At 55.0% G+C, this 16,355-nt stretch overlaps 1 protein-coding gene across 5 annotated transcripts in view; it reads left to right on the top strand.

The window, feature by feature from the left end:
- Positions 1–16,355, top strand: part of ERG (ETS transcription factor ERG) — a 223,214-nt gene that overhangs the window by 113,888 nt on the left and 92,971 nt on the right. Inside the window, exon 1 of one of the 5 annotated variants that reach the window (XM_036017437.1) lies at positions 12,267–12,409. The exons of the other annotated variants lie outside the window; for them this stretch is intronic. Coding sequence (XP_035873330.1) covers positions 12,392–12,409 — 18 coding nt within the window. The 5' untranslated portion in view covers positions 12,267–12,391. Of the gene's footprint in view, positions 1–12,266; positions 12,410–16,355 lie in introns of those variants that run through there. 5 annotated transcript variants of the gene reach the window in all.

The raw sequence follows: 16,355 nt of genomic DNA, 5'->3' as shown, positions 1-16,355 counted from the left end.
GGCGTGCGGGAGGGGTCACTGGCATGCGGGAGCCAGGGATGCTAGGGCACAGGTCAGACCCCTCCCCCCAACAAAGAATGAGGCAGCCCACCGTGTCGGTAGTGCCCAGGCTGAGAAACCCTGCAGCCGGTTCCCAAGGACAGGTCAGCACTGCCTGCATCTGCTCTTTCCTGGGGAAGGGGGAGACCCCACCCACTGCTTGCTTTCAGAAATTCCACGTGCCTCGTGGCTGGCGAGTGAGTGCGCACGTGCTGCGGCTGATTCTATTTGGCAGAACTATTTTTTCTTTCCTAGCACTACTCGAAGTCATGGTGGGCTTCACAGCTCACCCAGCACAGCCTTGCGGTGGTGCAGTGCGGTGATGCGACTGTTCTCACCCCGCCCCGTCCCCCTGCGCACACATCAGCCACTTCGGGGCGGGGCCAGGAAGTCCCGCGCAGCAGCGCGAGGGCGTGACCACCGTGTCTGCGAGAGCTCGGGATCCGTCAGTGCCTAGCTCTGCCTCTGCAGCCGTTCCAACCTTGTGCCTGCTTTAAGATACAAAACAATATCCAGCGTCTGAGACAACGTTGTATTTGATTTTACGTTAAAACAGTTCTTCTCAGATCTGGTAAAATAGACATACTATTGACGGAATGTTCAGATTTGGGGCAGAATGGTGGATTTCTTCATTTGGGAGGCTATGAATCATCCCCGTATCTATCGAGTTTTTTTTTTCTTCATTTACATTCATTCCTTTAAATGCGGGAAAATGAAAAGGGTGGCCACGTTACGGAAGTGTTTTGGGATGCCAGATTCTTCACGCTAAACCTCTGGGTTTTCCTACGCCGATAGGCATCGTGGGGCAAGGTAACAACAGGAACACCTTTCGGGGGCGACCCCTCCCCTTCCAGGTCTCGGGTCGTTAAAGCCAACGACCACCTAAACCAAACACAGATGCCAGCCGCGCGGCTCGGTGGAGGAAGCTTCCGTGCCTGGGTCCCACCAGCAAGAGTCCGCCTTCGGAGGGAAATGGACTTGAACGTGTTCTGCTGAGTCCCCTGTGCGTTTGTCAGCGAACAAAAGAATGAGATGGTTACATGGTGGCAGCTCTGCGTTATTAGGGCTGATCCGGATTAGCCGCAGCTCCCACGGGTCAGGCCGAGGTAGCCGCCGACACCGCACATGTGTTTCTGGTTTGCCGCCGCCGCTAACAAAGAGGCGCAGGGCCTGTGTAGCCCCATTGTTGGCGGTCTCGCTGGCCCGTTCAAGACAAAGGGCTCCCGCTCCAAAGGAACTGGAAAACTCTCAACTCCAATTTACAGATTAGGCAAAATCTGCTCAGCCAAGGGTCACTTCAGGCAGCTGAAAAATGCCTTTGTGAACTTCCCCATTTTCTGGCTGTTAAAAAGAAAATCATAAAATAAAAAGAGCTCCCTGGTGCAAGCATTCCATAAAACAGAGAGTGGCCCCTGAGACGCACGGATGGTTTCCATGCGCGGCGGAAAGCCCGAAGCCCCTTGAAGGAGGACGGGATCACCCAGCGCCGACCTCAGCTCGGCCAGGGGGGGTGCGCCGGGGTGCTCCGGCCCTCTGGGGTCAGAGCCGCGGAGCTGCTGCTGCAGGAATTCGACACGTGAGACGCAAAGCGAGATACCTCGCCCTCCTTCCAGAAGCCTCGCTGACCTTCGGGGAGAGTGCCCCTGGGGACGGCTGTGCAGAGCATGTTCTTGTGGGGGGAGGGCCGCACAGGACGGTGAGACCCACTGTGTGTCCCTGTGCCCACGGGACCATGCACGCGCGTCCAGGGGCCGGCCACAACCGCCAGTGCGGCCCTCCAGATGGCTCTCATTATCGGCAGGACTGACCGGTGGAAGCCCCCGCCCCCTGCCCCCGCTGGCATCATGGAACCCTCCGCGTGAGCACACTGGGGGCGGAGCCCCTGGTTTCTGGGAGCTAGTGTTTCAGGGAAAATAATAATAAAACCACTTTCTAGACACTAGGGCTTTCTTTTTAGTGACTCGGGGTAAAGAAGCCCCTCGGCCGGCTGCACATCCACCACCCCCGTTTCGGTGGGGGTCCCGGAGGGGGGAAGTGGCGTTTTCCCACGCCTCCTTGGGAACGGAATCTGGGGTCGAGGGGCAGAGATGTTTCTAGAAAATAGGTATGGGGCACCAGCAATAGGAATGCCGGGGGAAATTGGGGGTAGGGCTACTGGCTATTGGGTGGGGGCTGAGGGGAGTCAGGAGTGGGAGTGGGGGGGCTTTTCCCCTCGGAGGGGCACGCACACGTTCAGTGAGCGGAGAGGGAAGAGCTGTGGACGTTCGTGACTTTCGCCCTGTCTCCCGAGCCCAAGTGCTGTGGCGACTCGGGCGTATTTTCGTTTCTGCAGCGAATACGTGAGGTTTGCGTTTGTTCGGCCCAGGGCTGCTTCCTCCTCTCCTGCCTCTTCCGCGCTCGACACAGAGCCGTGCACGCGTTTGAGGCCAGCAAGGATCCGGTGGGTGGATGGCTCCTCGCACGGGGAGACTGTTTTTTCCTGCTACAGCCACGCTGCAGAAGTCCGCTCTTGAGTAAGGAGACCTCTGATGGCGTTCCGGTCGCCTTCCGCTGCATAACACACCACTCCCGTCGAAAGTCATGATGACAGTGTTTTTTTCCCTTGTCCCTCGTGGTTCTGGGGTCGCCTAGGCTGCCTCGGCGTGTTTCACTCGGGGTCCCTTAGACAGTTGCAGCCCAGGGGCGGTTGGAGCCTGAGTCACGGGGAGAAGGTTTCTGCGCCCCCCTTCTGGCGGTGGGTGCCGGCCGGCCCTTGCCTTGGACAGACGGCTGGAACACTGGGGCACCTGCCCGCGTCTTGTGCTCCCTCCAGTGCGGCGGGTGGGGTGGAAGCGTGCTGTTTGCAAGAACACCAGGTGGCAGCTGTGTCCCCTGTCCAGGTAGCCTTGGGAGTCACGTAGCTCAATTTCTACGGGAGCCACAGGCCCGTCGGCTCTGAGGAGCGGGGACAGGGACCCCACCTTTTGGTGGAAGCAGGGTCCGAGTCACCTCGTGAGAAGGGAACGTGTGACCGGAAGTCAGACTGGGCCACGCTGGCAACTGCATTCGCCACGGGCGCTATGGCGAGTGTCTGGAGGTGCAGGGACTCTGCCATCCTGACGGGGGCGCTGTGGCGAGTGTCTGGAAGTGCAGGGACTCTGCCATCCTGATGGGGGCGCTGTGGCGAGCGTGTGGAAGTGCAGGGACTCTGCCATCCTGACGGGGGCTCTGTGGCAAGTGTCTGGAAGTGCAGGGACTCTGCCATCCTGATGGGGGCGCTGTGGCGAGCGTGTGGAAGTGCAGGGACTCTGCCATCCTGACGGGTTCCAGTAAGTGCATGTGAAATCAACCCGCCTGCTGAAATAGTTTAGCTGGAAATCATTTTAGTTGAAGTTACGTTGGGACATTGTAAAGGGCTAGGGAATACACAAATGGGAGCTATTTTATTTTGAAATTCTGATAAGTTTGCTATAAATGCATCACGATGCAGACAAAATAAAGGGCATAGACTCTTCATTCATTCATTCATTCATTCATGCATTCATGCATTCATGCACGTGTTCGTTCATTCAGCTTCCTGCCCCCCGGGGCGTCTGTGTCCTTCACTTGCTGACCCGGGAGTTAGCTCTGCGTCCCCATCCTCAGTCTCCACCTGAGCCAGCTGATTGTTGCCGTGGGTGCCGGGTGTGCTGAGCCTGGCGTGGCCCTTCCCTTCCGCCAACACCCCTGATCGGGAGCTGCGGTGGGCGGGGCAGGCTGGGTGGGACCCACAGCGCCTCGCTCGGCCCTGGACACGTGGGAAAGTCAAGTCTGTTTCCCTTTAAAAATCGCAGACCCGCAGATGGAACAGCGTCTCAATGACCCCACTGGAGGGCACACTGAGACTGAGCCGCTGGCTGCGGCTCTGCCTGCAACCACCCCCCTCCCCCGCAGGAAAACGCATCCGCCTCCCACAGCAGGGGCTGGAGCCTCCTTGCAAGCTGGTGGGAGCCTCGCCCCTGCAGTCCCGCCGGACAGCCAAGAACACAGACAGACAGCTGTCCTCCACCAACTCCTTTCTTCCTCAGTGTATGAACCAGGGTGCAAAGGAGCACAAAGGAAACACTCCAGATATTTGTAAGTACAGGTGAGGGCGCACAGAGGAAAGCTGCAAAGTCAGGTAACTTTTTGTGGTTTGCAGGTATTTCCACGGCACTGCCGTTCGCTCTGTTTTAACATGCTGACCATGTCAAGTCAGTGTGACTGCAAAATCATTTCCGAGAAAGCCCTCCTATTTAGTCTCAAAGCTCATTGTAGTTCGTATATATGTAAGCGATGCACCATAAGCATGTCCCCAAGTACACACTCTTTTAAAGAACGGAAGGCACCACAAAGGCTCTGTCGCACACCGTGTGTTGTGTAGCCCGTGGTCCCCCCCCCCCCCAGGCTCACTGCGGGGAAGCACCCACTCACTAATGGGCTGGGTTGAGGCGACAAGGGCTGGCGCGGACACCCATGTCGTCTACAGAGAACACAGACACACTTGAAACGTACCCGTCCGTTTGAGGAAACTTGTCCAGAGGAGAGACCGAACCATCTAGAATTATCGTGGAGTAGAATAATTTCTCGGGCTTTGGAATCGTTGGCCGTGGCGTGGGCACTCACACAATCTCCACGGTCAAACCTGGCCCGGAACCACGGCGCCCTCAGTGCCCCCCGTGCCACCGGCTGAGCTGAAGGTGTCCCCTTACACACGTGTATCCCCTTGTGCTCCCTGGTGGCGGGCAGTGGGCATTTTCCACAGTCACCTGCCGCATTATGAATGCCGCGCGCTCATTTCAGTGGATCGAAGTGAGACTCCTTTGTAGGGTAATGACAGAATTGCAGAAGCCCAAAGGCAAGCCCTGAGCGCACCCGCAGTCCCTCTCAGGGCCTTTAGAGGGACGAGGAGCACCCTCTAGTGACAGCAGTTCTCACAGCCCAGAGGGGACCTTGCCCCAGGACTGCGGGTTTCTCCCTGGCAGAGGCGTCCGCAGCGTCCTTCTGTGGCCAGGAGGTGGTTGTTCCCTCAGACTCTAGAGGCAGGGTGGTCTTCGTAGCAGGGAGACAAGGGAAAAGCCGTATGTGCCAGGCAAACCTTGGCTTGTCCCCAGGCCTCTTGCCCCGGCGACCGCGGGTGTCCCAGAGTGTGCGCTGAGACCGGGACTGGGGCTAGAGGAAGCCCCATGGGTTACTCTGCGTCAGAGCTTCAGCCCCTCCGTGCCTCTGCGAGGGATGGAACCGGGTTTGAGAGGCTGAGCAGGAAGAGACTGGGTCGGCCTTGGCTTGAACTGTACCTCACCCTCCAAGAGGGAAAGACCCTCGGCCTCACTGTGCGGAGGGAGAGGGTACAACCGAGAGAGGGTGCAGGCCACAGGAGCCCAGGGCAGAGGGGGCACAGGGCAGGGGGGCACAGGGCAGAGAGGGGGCAGGACAGAGAGGAGTTAGAGCAGGGAGGGTGCAGGGCAGAGAGGGGGCAGGGCAGGGAGGGTGCAGGGCAGGGAGGGGGCAGGGCAGAGCAGAAAGGGGGCAGAACACTGAAGGTGCAGAGCAGAGAGGAGTTAGAGCAGGGAGGGGGCAGGGCAGGGAGGGGGCAGGGCAGAGAGAGGGGGCAGCGCAGGGAGGGGGCAGGGCAGAGGGGGGGCAGGGCAGGGCACTCATTGTGGCAGCCCCCCCAGTGGGGACTGTCTCTAGGGCTGACCCTGTGAGGCTGCAGACGCCTGGGGACACTCCTGCAGATGTAAATGCATTGAGGACATTTGTTCCTGGTCCCCCTCTCTGACTTCCTCTGTGACACCAACGACGAACCGTGCCCGCTGTACCGGGAGGGGCGGGGCCACCTCAGACGGCCAGCAGCCTGTGTGAGGCCGGAGCGACTTTTCCCTCCGGCTTCTCTGCCGGTGTCTCCCGCTGCTGACCACATGGTGCCATTTATTATCTTCCTTTAAGACGCTGTGTGTGTGTTCTTAAAAACTAATTTATAAAATATTTATGGAACAAGTCAAAATAAATATTAGTACCTAGTATCTTTTCAATGAAATCAATACACCTAAAAAAAAAACATTAAAAGTCTGACTAGTGGTCAAAATGTGAGTTACCTTGAACACCCCGAGATATCTTCTCAGGGTGGCAGGGTGGGGCTGGGGACCGCACCTGGACACAGCACTCCAGACCTGAGCAGGGGACGGAGGCGCAGGGCCACCTCCCGGCAGGGCAGCGGCCTGCCCCCACGCGCCCTCCAATGGCCTGGCGTGGGGGCCGGGCAAGCCTGCTGGTGACCTGTGGCCCTCCGATGATGATGGCTGCTTCTGCGGGTCCGTGTGCCCAGCTGCACGGCAGAAGCCCTGCCCGCGCATTCAAAGGTTCACGTAGACTATGGGGTGGGCAAAACAGCTGTTTGCATGGAAACGCATTCGGCAATTAATTAGTCATGCGGGAATAAACTGTATTTTGCATACTCACAACTGTATAACTCCGCTTTTGCGCACCACGTATATAAAAAACATAATACTTGAAACAGGAAATGTATAAGTTCCTTTAAACTAATTTATTGTGACAAAGTAATTACTCTGCTCTTGGGTTTTTTTTTCTCTCTTAAGTCTTGAGTAACGCGTTGACACATTCGGAATCCCTGATACTGGCTCTAATAGGCCTGCGTGTTTGCAGGCATGTGGAGTGGGGCAAGAGCAGAGCTGGCAACATCTGAGCGCGTGGGCGAGGCTTGTGAAACTGTGCCCATCGGAGCCATTGCCCCACGGGGGCCTCTGGAGCCGGGCCGGCACGTGCTGCACAATGAAGGAAATTGCATCGGGGTGTTGGGAAGCGGGGGATTCACTGTGTGATAATTTCCTCGGTGTAGGTGAGTGCAAACCAGCCTAGACGCCGAAGGAGTCCATGAACCCCCTAGAGAAAGTGTTGAAACGATAGTTATTTTAAATTGTAACTGGATTATTTCTTAACGCGGTGCTGGAGGATATGCCACACACGCACCTGTGCAAGCTCATGCACACACACGCACACACACATACCTGTGCTGACACACGGATACCTGTGTCCTACCCAGTGGCGGGAAACTGCGCTCCTGGAGTCGGCATGGAATAGAGAAGTGTCCGTGACCAGTGTGACGTGGGGGCTTTGGGGGCCGGGAGCGCCTTCCCCGGCTGCGTCTGTCCTCAGGCAAACCCTCCAGGATGGGGATGGAAAAGTTCCAGGAGCCGTGGAGTTTTCCACTGCGGGGCCCGGGGCCGGTCCAGATGCTTGATCCTTATCTGCAGCCTCAGGCGTGGCCCTGGCAAGCATCCTTGGGACGTCGTCCTCCTTGCAGGAATCTCATGAATAATCCGCACAGTATACATTTTTAAGACTCATGTGTCATCTTAAGAACAATGTGCAGCACTTTTGTCCCATTGTGTTGCCCTTAAAAAGTCTGGGTTTCCCGGGTCGGTCCCAGGCCGTGTGGCGTTACGTGTGTGTGGAACGAAGCTGACTAACAGACTTCCTGCACGCTGAGACGCCCAGTGGCTGGACCCAGCCCTGTCACCCCAGCTTCCTAGTGGCCGGCCGGAGCGCCTGGTGTGGAAAAAGGCCCTCGTCCTCATTGACTGGCCGGGTTGGTGCTGGGTGGACGGCCACCACGGGCTGCTTGTGTCTCCTGGGTGCCCTCACACAATCAGTAAAAGTGAGCCACTCTGTTCTTGTGACAGACAGTCAGAAAGGAGTGTGCATTTCGATGTGCTCACGTACCGAGGTCGAACAGCTCCAGGGATCGTGTGTGACCTGCGATGCAGATATTTACAGAAGACATAGAATATTGCACGTTACCTGCATAGCGCTTACATGACAGTGTGATGTGTGTTGATCGTAAATGTTTGCAGGGGTGGCCGACCTTTTGGCGTCTCTGGGCCACCCTGGAAGAAGAAGAGTTGTCTCGGCCCGCACGTTAAATACATTGTGACATGTAATCACAAAGAAAATCTCATCATGTTTTCAGTAAACTGACGATTTTGCGCTGGGCTGCGTGCAGAGCTGTGCTGGGTGCTGGGCCACACCCCTGACGTGGATGCACCCGAGGGGATGGGGTGGGAGGGACAGACACGAGAAGACGGGTCTTTCTCCCGTCAGTGTCGTAGGGCACGGCCTATGACGTTTCTTGGTTTTAAATTATTCCTCACATGTGGGTCTGTGATGTAATTCTCTTCTATACCCTGATTTTTTTAAGGTTTTATTTATTTATTTTTAGAGAGGGAAAAGGGAGGGAGAAAGAGAGAGAGAGAAACATCAATGTGTGGTTGCTGGTGGTCATGGTCTGCAACCCAGGCATATACCCTGACTGGGAATTGAACCTGCGACACTTTGGTTCGCAGCTCGCGCTCAATCCACTTAGCTATGCCAGCCAGGGCAATACCCTGATTTCTAACTTATGAGGCATTATACCGGAGCAGTTGTCCAAATCACGCAGTATTCACCCACCGCGTCACTTTGCTGCAATATCCTCACCCATGAGAGCAGTCCATCATACGCATGCTCCGTGCAGGGCCCGGGGCGGGGGGGGGGGGGGCGGATTGCGCACGAACCTCCTGGCGTGTCCCAGGTGCACTGACGGCCCTTGTCTCCTGGCCATGCTCACACCTTGTCTCCAAACTCTGTCACCCTGACCCGGCCTGCCCACCTCTTGACCGCCCGCCGTGGGTCCCACGAGGAGCAGGGCAGAGAGAGCCGGGGTGAGAGTGTGTTGAGTCTTTGGAAAGGGGGAAGACGCGGTTTTAGGACAAAGCAGTGACGGTAAAAATGTGTGGGCTCTTTCTTCTCCACGATTCCCTCCTTTTCATTCGGGGTAAGACGTGCACCGACTTAACGAAGGGCTTTGGTACATCCGTGGTAATGGGTCCGCGGTGGGTAGGTGCCGGGTGGAAACGTGCAGTTTGTTCCTGCCGGTGCCAGGAGGGCCCCCCGGCCGGCGTGGTGTTTGCGTGTCCCGAGGAGGGTGGACGAGGGCCCGCCCGGTCCTGACAGATTACTCAGGGCAGGATGCACCGGGTCTGCCTGGTGGCCCGGAGGGTGGCCTCCAAGGACGGGGGTGTCGGGTTGGAAGGGAAGCTGGGTCCTTCCTTGGCCGAGTGGGCCGGCCCCGAGGCCGTCCGACAGCAGGGGCCCGGGGTGGGGGCGGGGAGAGTGACAGGGCATCTGCATCCCCAGGAGGCTTTCTCCCAGAATAACGCACACGGCTGTGTCTGAATGAACAGATACGACTTCTGTCGACGGCCAGTGCAGTTCTGTTTGTTTTCAAGAACTTTGCGGTCAACGTCCGGAGAGCCCGGGCTTGGATGCCCTTAGGCGGCCGGGAACTGTCGTCTCTGAGGACGGTCGTGTCAACCCGACGCTGCGTCACTAGACATGAAGGGTTGCTTTTTTTTTTTTTTTTTTACAATTTGTTATCTCAAAATTAGTTTTTTATCAGATCACTTTTTAAATTTATAGACTTTTAAAAAAAGATTTTATTTATTTATTTTTAGAGAGGGAAGGGAGGGAGAGAGAGAGAGAAATATCAATGTGCGGTTACTGGGGGCCGTGGCCTGCAACCCAGGCATGTGCCCTGACTGGGAATCGAACCTGCGATGCTTTGGTTCGCAGCCTGCGCTCAATCCACTGAGCTATGCCAGCCAGGGCTTAAATTTGTGGACATTTTTAAAACCAGACATAGCGAAGTGTCTTGGTGGACTTCAGGAAATAGATCGAATGCGGCGTCTAGTGTTACGTTTCTTCTTTATTCTTATTACCAAGGCATAAAACACATACGTGCATGCATGCACACGTGCATTTCACATACATGAGGGAGGGGAGGCGTGGAGCACGTGACGCAGACCACCGGCGCGGGAGAAACCAGGAGAAGGACGCTAACCCTTCGCATCACCGCACCGCTTTGCTGCGCGTTTGAAATCATGTCCGAACAGAGCGTCACCTGTCAGCTGACTTGAGTTCAGCAAGGAGCGAGGAGGGAAGGGCAGACCCTCAGAGAAGAAGTAATTCTTCCCGAGGACGCCAGCCATGCCGCTGCAGCTGCGGGACCAGGGCTCGGAACCCGGCAGTGGTCAGCACGGACCCTGCGGAACTTTCCTCCCGTGCCAACTCCGTCAGCATCGGGGTCGTCGGGGGTCATCCCACTCGAGAAAGACGGCCTTCTGGGAAACCCGTGGTGGGGCCCTGCTGCTTCTTCGGGTACCGCAGTGACTGTTTTCAGTGGATGCTTCTTAGGGGAGCGGAACACAAGGACTCGGGGTAGTGGACAGTGTTTTTTCTCAGTGCTCCTGAATCCCAGTGGAAGCTGCCACTGAGATAAAACAACTCAGTACTTTGAAATTTTAGGGGAAACAAATTTTTAATCAGCCCGCCGCCCTCTCCTTCATTGTTCGGAGATGAAAAGAGCGGAAATCAACATCCCTGCAAACTGTGGGTGCTGAGAACTTGTCGGGGTCTGGTTCTTACACAGAGCGAGATTTCTTTTATTTTCTCTTTATTTCATTTTTCTTTGTGTCTTTCTGCCTTTCGGCCTTTCTTCTTTTTGCTTCTCCCTTTCTTTCTTTTCTTTCTTTCTTCCTTTCTTTCTTTCTTTCTTTCTTTCTCTCTCTCTCCCTCTCTCTCTCTCTCTCTCTCTCTCTCTCTCTCTCTTTCTTTCTCCCTCTCTTTCCCCCTCTCTCTCTTTCCTGCTCTCCATCTTCTTCCTCCCCTTCCCCCTCTCTTCCTTTCTCTTCCTCCCCTCCTCCTTCCATCACTACTCAAGTGGGGAAATCTCAGGACAGTAAAAGTCATACCGACTCGGGCCACTCTATGGCCCCGAGACACACGCAGCCTGAAGCCGGAGGGAGATCAACCCACTGGGCCGCGGCTCTGGGCCCAGAGCGGCCCGGTGACTCAGGACTCGGGCCATTGTGCTCGGCGGGTCCCCCGTTGAGACCACACCCCTTCTCTGGTCCAACTTTCATGTCGCCGGATTCAAAGCAAAATGTTGTTTCTTCCAGAGAACAAGTAATTTCCTGACAATGAGTAATTAAAGGCCTGAAACCCTCTGAGGAATGTTCAGGCCTACGAGCTGCACTTCCTGTGGGTGGAAAACAGACGTGTGGCCATGAACTTCCAGTTCAGGTTGGAGGCCCTTGATTAGGCCTCCTCTTCGCCCGGCACGTCCCTGCGCCCTGGGGTCCGTCCCGTCGGGTCCGCCGCCCGAGGTCTGTCACAGGGTGCGGCGGGAGGGGGGGGGGCCCAGCTCGCCAACGTTTTAAAGCCTTCCTAGTAATCTTAGTTAGTGCAGATGTTTAATTAATTAATTAATTTTTTATTTTATTTTTTATTATTTTCTTTAGAGAGGGAAGGGAGGGAGATAGAGAGAGAGAGAGAGAAACATCAATGTGCGGTTGCTGGGGGTCGTGGCCCACAACCCAGGCATGTGCCCTGACTGGGAATCGAACCTGCGACGCTTTGGTTCGCAGCCCACACTCAATCCACTGAGCTACGCCAGCCAGCGCCTAGTTAATGCAGATTTTAAATCAGTGTTTGAGAGCAAGGATTTGACACGTTTGCTTTCCTTGCTTACACGTTAATTCTCGAGGCTTGGTGTTCCACATGGGTTTATTGGGGAGCAAATAAAAATGGCGAGTCTGGAGGGAGCACAGTGAAACCCTTCCGGGACGCCTCCTGCCCGCGGAGACATTGAATAAATGAAAACCGTTCAAAACCGGCGAGCCAGTGGCTGCTACTACACATTGTCTCCAACTAAGTTCTCCCCCGAGAAGGTCCCTTTCGGGAGAAGAAGGGAGCAGAGGCTGGGCCCCGACCCCGTGCCCCGGGGGAGCCAGCGTGTGGCAGGTCCAGGGGTGGGGGCTGAGCAGGCCCGGCCCCGGCCCCAGCCCCGGTGGCGGGGCACCCTTGGGTCCCCAGCCGCAGGCAGCCCCATGTGAAGCCGGGAGAGCCTTGCCACATCTGCATCCTGCCTCCTCGCGCCGCGTCCCGCCGCGCACACCGGGTCACACCTGCTCCAGCAGGCCCCCGTCCCGGGCGGTGCGTGCTTTTTTTTTTTTTTTTTTTTTTTGTAATTAAAAAAAAAAAATCTCCTGGCTGCATATCATCAAGAAAAACAACATTGTTTTCAGGGTCTCTTATCTCTCCACTCCCAAATATCCTGTTTCTTCGGGCTGGGCAGCCAGGACCAATAGAAACCTCTTCCTGCCATTGGCTGACTTCATTTCCCAGACTTAGCACAATCTCATCCGCTCTAAACAACCTCATCAAAACTGCTTTCTGGTCAGAGAGAAGCAATAATTATTATTAACATTTATTAACGATCAATACACTTGATTGCATTATGGCCAGCACGATCAAGGTAAGGAGAGGGGTTTATTTTTCTTTCCGTTTGACCGCGTCTCGCGCGCCCCTGGCCCTTTTCTCGGTTTCCTTTATCAAGGCAGATAAGTCAGGGTTGGGCAACACCCCCACCGCCACAATAGAGGACAACAAGATTTCCTCTGTGCTGCCTAGTAAATTTCCTTTTTCCTACTCCAACCATCCGCAAGGCTTAAAAACTTCAAACTCAGGAAAAAAATGGGGGTTTCTAAATTCACCGTGGAGTGCGGTGGACGGCTTTGGCAAAGGCTTTTCGGCGCGGGTCTGCACGTTTGTGTTCTTGAACCGTCCCCGCCGGGCTGGACGGGTCCGTGCCGGACGGCAGGCAGCACCCTCGGAGAGGTCGGAGGGCAGGGTGGAAGACGAGGACGGGCCTGTAACTGTCGCGCTCTCTCTCTCGGACGCTCTGGGATGCCCGTTAGCGTCAGGGGTGCCCGCCAGCCCCCAGTGGAGGTGAAGAGGTACCTGGCGAGTGGCTGGGGGTCACGGGACACGCACACGTTGACTTGGCTCTCGGATCCTTCGTGCTGAGAGGGGAGCGTTTTCCTAACTCCGATGGCGGTAACTCGGTCTGTGGGGCTGTGGATTTGTCTTTAATAAAGTGCCTACTTTCCTGTGCGCTGTGAGTAAGCCTTCTTCTCGGTGATGTGGGGCGGTGGGCGCCGGGCAGGAATGGCCTTTCGGTTCTCTGGGCTCTGGGAGAGGGGGGTGGTGTGGGGTCCGCTGAGCTTTTCTCACCAGTGTGTCTCGTGCGTGGTGTGTGCAGGGAGGAACGTGGGCACAGATCTGTAAAGGGGGAGACCCGAGTGTGGCCTCACGCCTGGAAGTGAAACTGGCATGATGGTCTGTGCGAGCCGGCGGCATGGCGTCCGTGCCGTGCTGGTGTGCCTGTCTGTCGCAGTGTTCTCAAGGCCACCGTGCCTCGGTGCCCTTGGCAGAAATGAGAAAAGGCAGCCGAGAACGCTAAAAGGAGGAGAAAGATATTTTCGGGGGCTGCGTGCCTTTTGCGTGGCGGCAGGGAGGGGAGAAGCCTTGGGCTGTGTTTTCATCGACGGTGTTCGCTCCTCTGAAATCTCGGGGAAAATGGGAGTTTGCCCGGAACTGGGCCCGAGACATTGTCAGAAGTCCTTCTTGGTGGGGTCTGCGTGTGAATCTGAAATGTGTGCATTAGAGGATGGGATTAGCACGCACTGTATACACTGTTTCAGAAGCTCTGTTCAGTTTTACTTTGCAAAGGTGTGTTCAATAATAGCTTAAAAATCCAGGCATCAAAGGCTTTTTGCCTTCTATAGATTTTCCTTCTTTGGCTTCCAGGATGGGGTCGGCTGAAATGTCAGCTCTCAGAGACAGGGATTGTGAAATTGGGAGTTTGATGTGCTTCGTTCCAGTTACATGAGCAGAATTATTTGATTTTAGAACCCCAAATGGTATCCTTTTTATCCTTATTTTCACCCTTAATTAAGTCCATACTTCATAGCCATTAAATCAGATATTCTTTGTAAATCTTGAATAGCTCCAGTACAGTCTTCTGTTTCAAAAAAAAAAAAGAGCAGTTTATGAAAGGACATTAAAATAAAAGCTCATCCTTCGGAACGTGGGGTGTGTTTTGCAAAACATGCACGCTTTACATTTCTGAAGATCTGAAGACATTCTTTCTTGAAGCTGGAATGCTTTGGGACTTTCAGAATAAATTTTGGGAAATAGTTTGCACTTGCCTCGGACGCCGTGCTCGCGCTCACGTCTTACCACACTCGCGGTCTGTGTGCTGTCTCCGCCTCAAGTGAACTTTCGAAATGACACCAAGTGAATTATTTTGCATCCCCTGTGAAAACAAAGTAGCCCCTCTTTATAGGTGACTTCCCTCAAGACACGTTTCCGGTGGCCTTCCTGGGTAAAGGCATGCGATGATTTTATGGACTTGTTTATAGAAACCACCTCGGACCACGGTTTCGATTACGGGAGTGCAAAGCTCAAATGAGCACGGGGGGAAGCCGGGGCTGTTCCTTGGAGCTGGGAGAGACGGTCAGTCCTTCCTTCAGGCAATTTCCAGTCTCAGACACACTCCGTTTGTGTTTGCAGCAGACACCAATTAATCAATTAAGTTTCAGATGGGCTGATGTGTGAAGTTGGTATTCCACACCTGAGTGGGGCTTTTTTTTTTTGCATTAATATAAGACCCTCTGAGGAACTAGGAAAAGCTCAATGTTTTTATCCTGTTTGTCTCTGTGTGTGTGTGTGTGTGTGTGTGTGTGTGTGTGTGATTCTCACCATTATATTCCCTTGGTAGTTTGGAATTGGAAACAAAATGTTACCGTTGGAAGAAGTAAAGGAATTTTAGCAGCTTACACGGGAGTGCCCACGTATCTCTAAGGGCCCCTGGATTTGAAGATCAGATCATGGGTTTTCACAAAACACATAAGCATTGAGGGTGAGGTCCCGTATGCAGCTCACGGGTCAGTGTTGGGGCTGTGCCAAGGCAGGGCACCAAGGGGCGGCCAACACCCCTCCCCCCGCTGCCCCAGAAAAAACGGCACCTCCGTTTTCCTACAGACCCCGGCAGCCCTGGAACGTGGCTGTGCTTCCGTGAGGATTTTTAACCCAAGCCCCCAAGACTTCCTTGATCCTTTTGTTAAGCAGCGGGGCACTTGGGAAGTCCAGGGGAGCCTGCAGCCCCGTCTCAGAATAATGCTTCTCAGCGCCAAATGCCACCAGTGCATCTGTTGCAATGCCTAGAGGGATGAGAGAAGCTAATTCTAGGAAAACCAGGGCTCCTCCAGGGCTCTGAGGGTGGTCCAGGGACCCCGGGGGAACAGCAGCCCCTGAGGCTAGAGTACAGTGGTCTTGAGTGTTTTTAAAAAAAAACGAGTGTGTGGGCATTTTCCTTTATCCCAGAGGTCTGAGGTCGGAGGAGGGGGAGAGGAGGCCCGGCACCCTCGGCCTCCAAGGGCCCCACAGGATATGGAAAGTTACCAACAAACGAGGCAGCTCTTACTGTTTCAGGTAGTTGTTTCAACAAGTAAGTTACTCTCTTCGATTTCACAGGGGTCGGAGGGGTGGAGGGTGGTCGTGAAGTGTTCATTGAAAAACACAGAGCTCATTTCTCACACACACACACACACACACACACACGCCTTGCACCCAGCAGATGCTCGCTGGGCCTTTGCTGTTTTGTGCGAACACAGAAACTTGTGAAAACTCTAAAGGTCGTATGAAGACAATTCATCCCGCTGGATTTTGATGGACAAGGTGAATGAGTTTAATGTACGGTTTCCGTGAGCCCATCGGCTTACGTGAAGTGAGAATTGTTTCATCCCTCGTCCCCTGGGGGCGGGGAGGGGCTCGGGGGCAGCGGAGGGGCGTAAAGTGTGAGGTGCTGCTGTTCGGTCTGCAAACACCGTGTGCGCACAGGAAGCGCTGGCCTCTGTCCTGGCCTGAAAGTGGGATTTCGGGCCAGTGTCTGACAACGGCTTGGTGCTCACATTCCCGGGTGGCCCCCCACCCTGCTCCCGCCCCCCAGCTCTCTGCATCTGTGTGCGCCTTGCTCCTGGGCCCCCGACTCAGGGACCCTGCAGCAGCTCTGGGAACGGCCCAAGGTATTCTTTCCCACTGAATGCCCGTTAAATACGTACACGAAACTGCCAGGCTCTCAGAGGATGTTCTGAACATCTGAGCCTTTCCTTAGTGATGTTTTCTTTAAAGTTGTTTTTTTTTGTTTGTTTTTTCAAAACGGACCTTTATTTAAAACCCCCACAAACACACTCATGCATCGGTCTCTTGAGAAAGCACACATCAAAATAAGATACACAAGGGCGGGAAGCATTCCTGATGCCTTCGGGCAGGCGTCACTCCTGGGTTCAGAGCTTCAGGACAAGCGCCCCTGGGCGGGCGGGCGGGCGTGCAGACCCACAGCAGAAGGCTTCCCCGCC

This window comes from Phyllostomus discolor, chromosome 2 (assembly GCF_004126475.2).
Source record: "Phyllostomus discolor isolate MPI-MPIP mPhyDis1 chromosome 2, mPhyDis1.pri.v3, whole genome shotgun sequence".
Taxonomy (NCBI): Eukaryota; Metazoa; Chordata; class Mammalia; order Chiroptera; family Phyllostomidae; genus Phyllostomus; species Phyllostomus discolor.
This window is presented reverse-complemented; position numbering and strand designations above follow the sequence as displayed.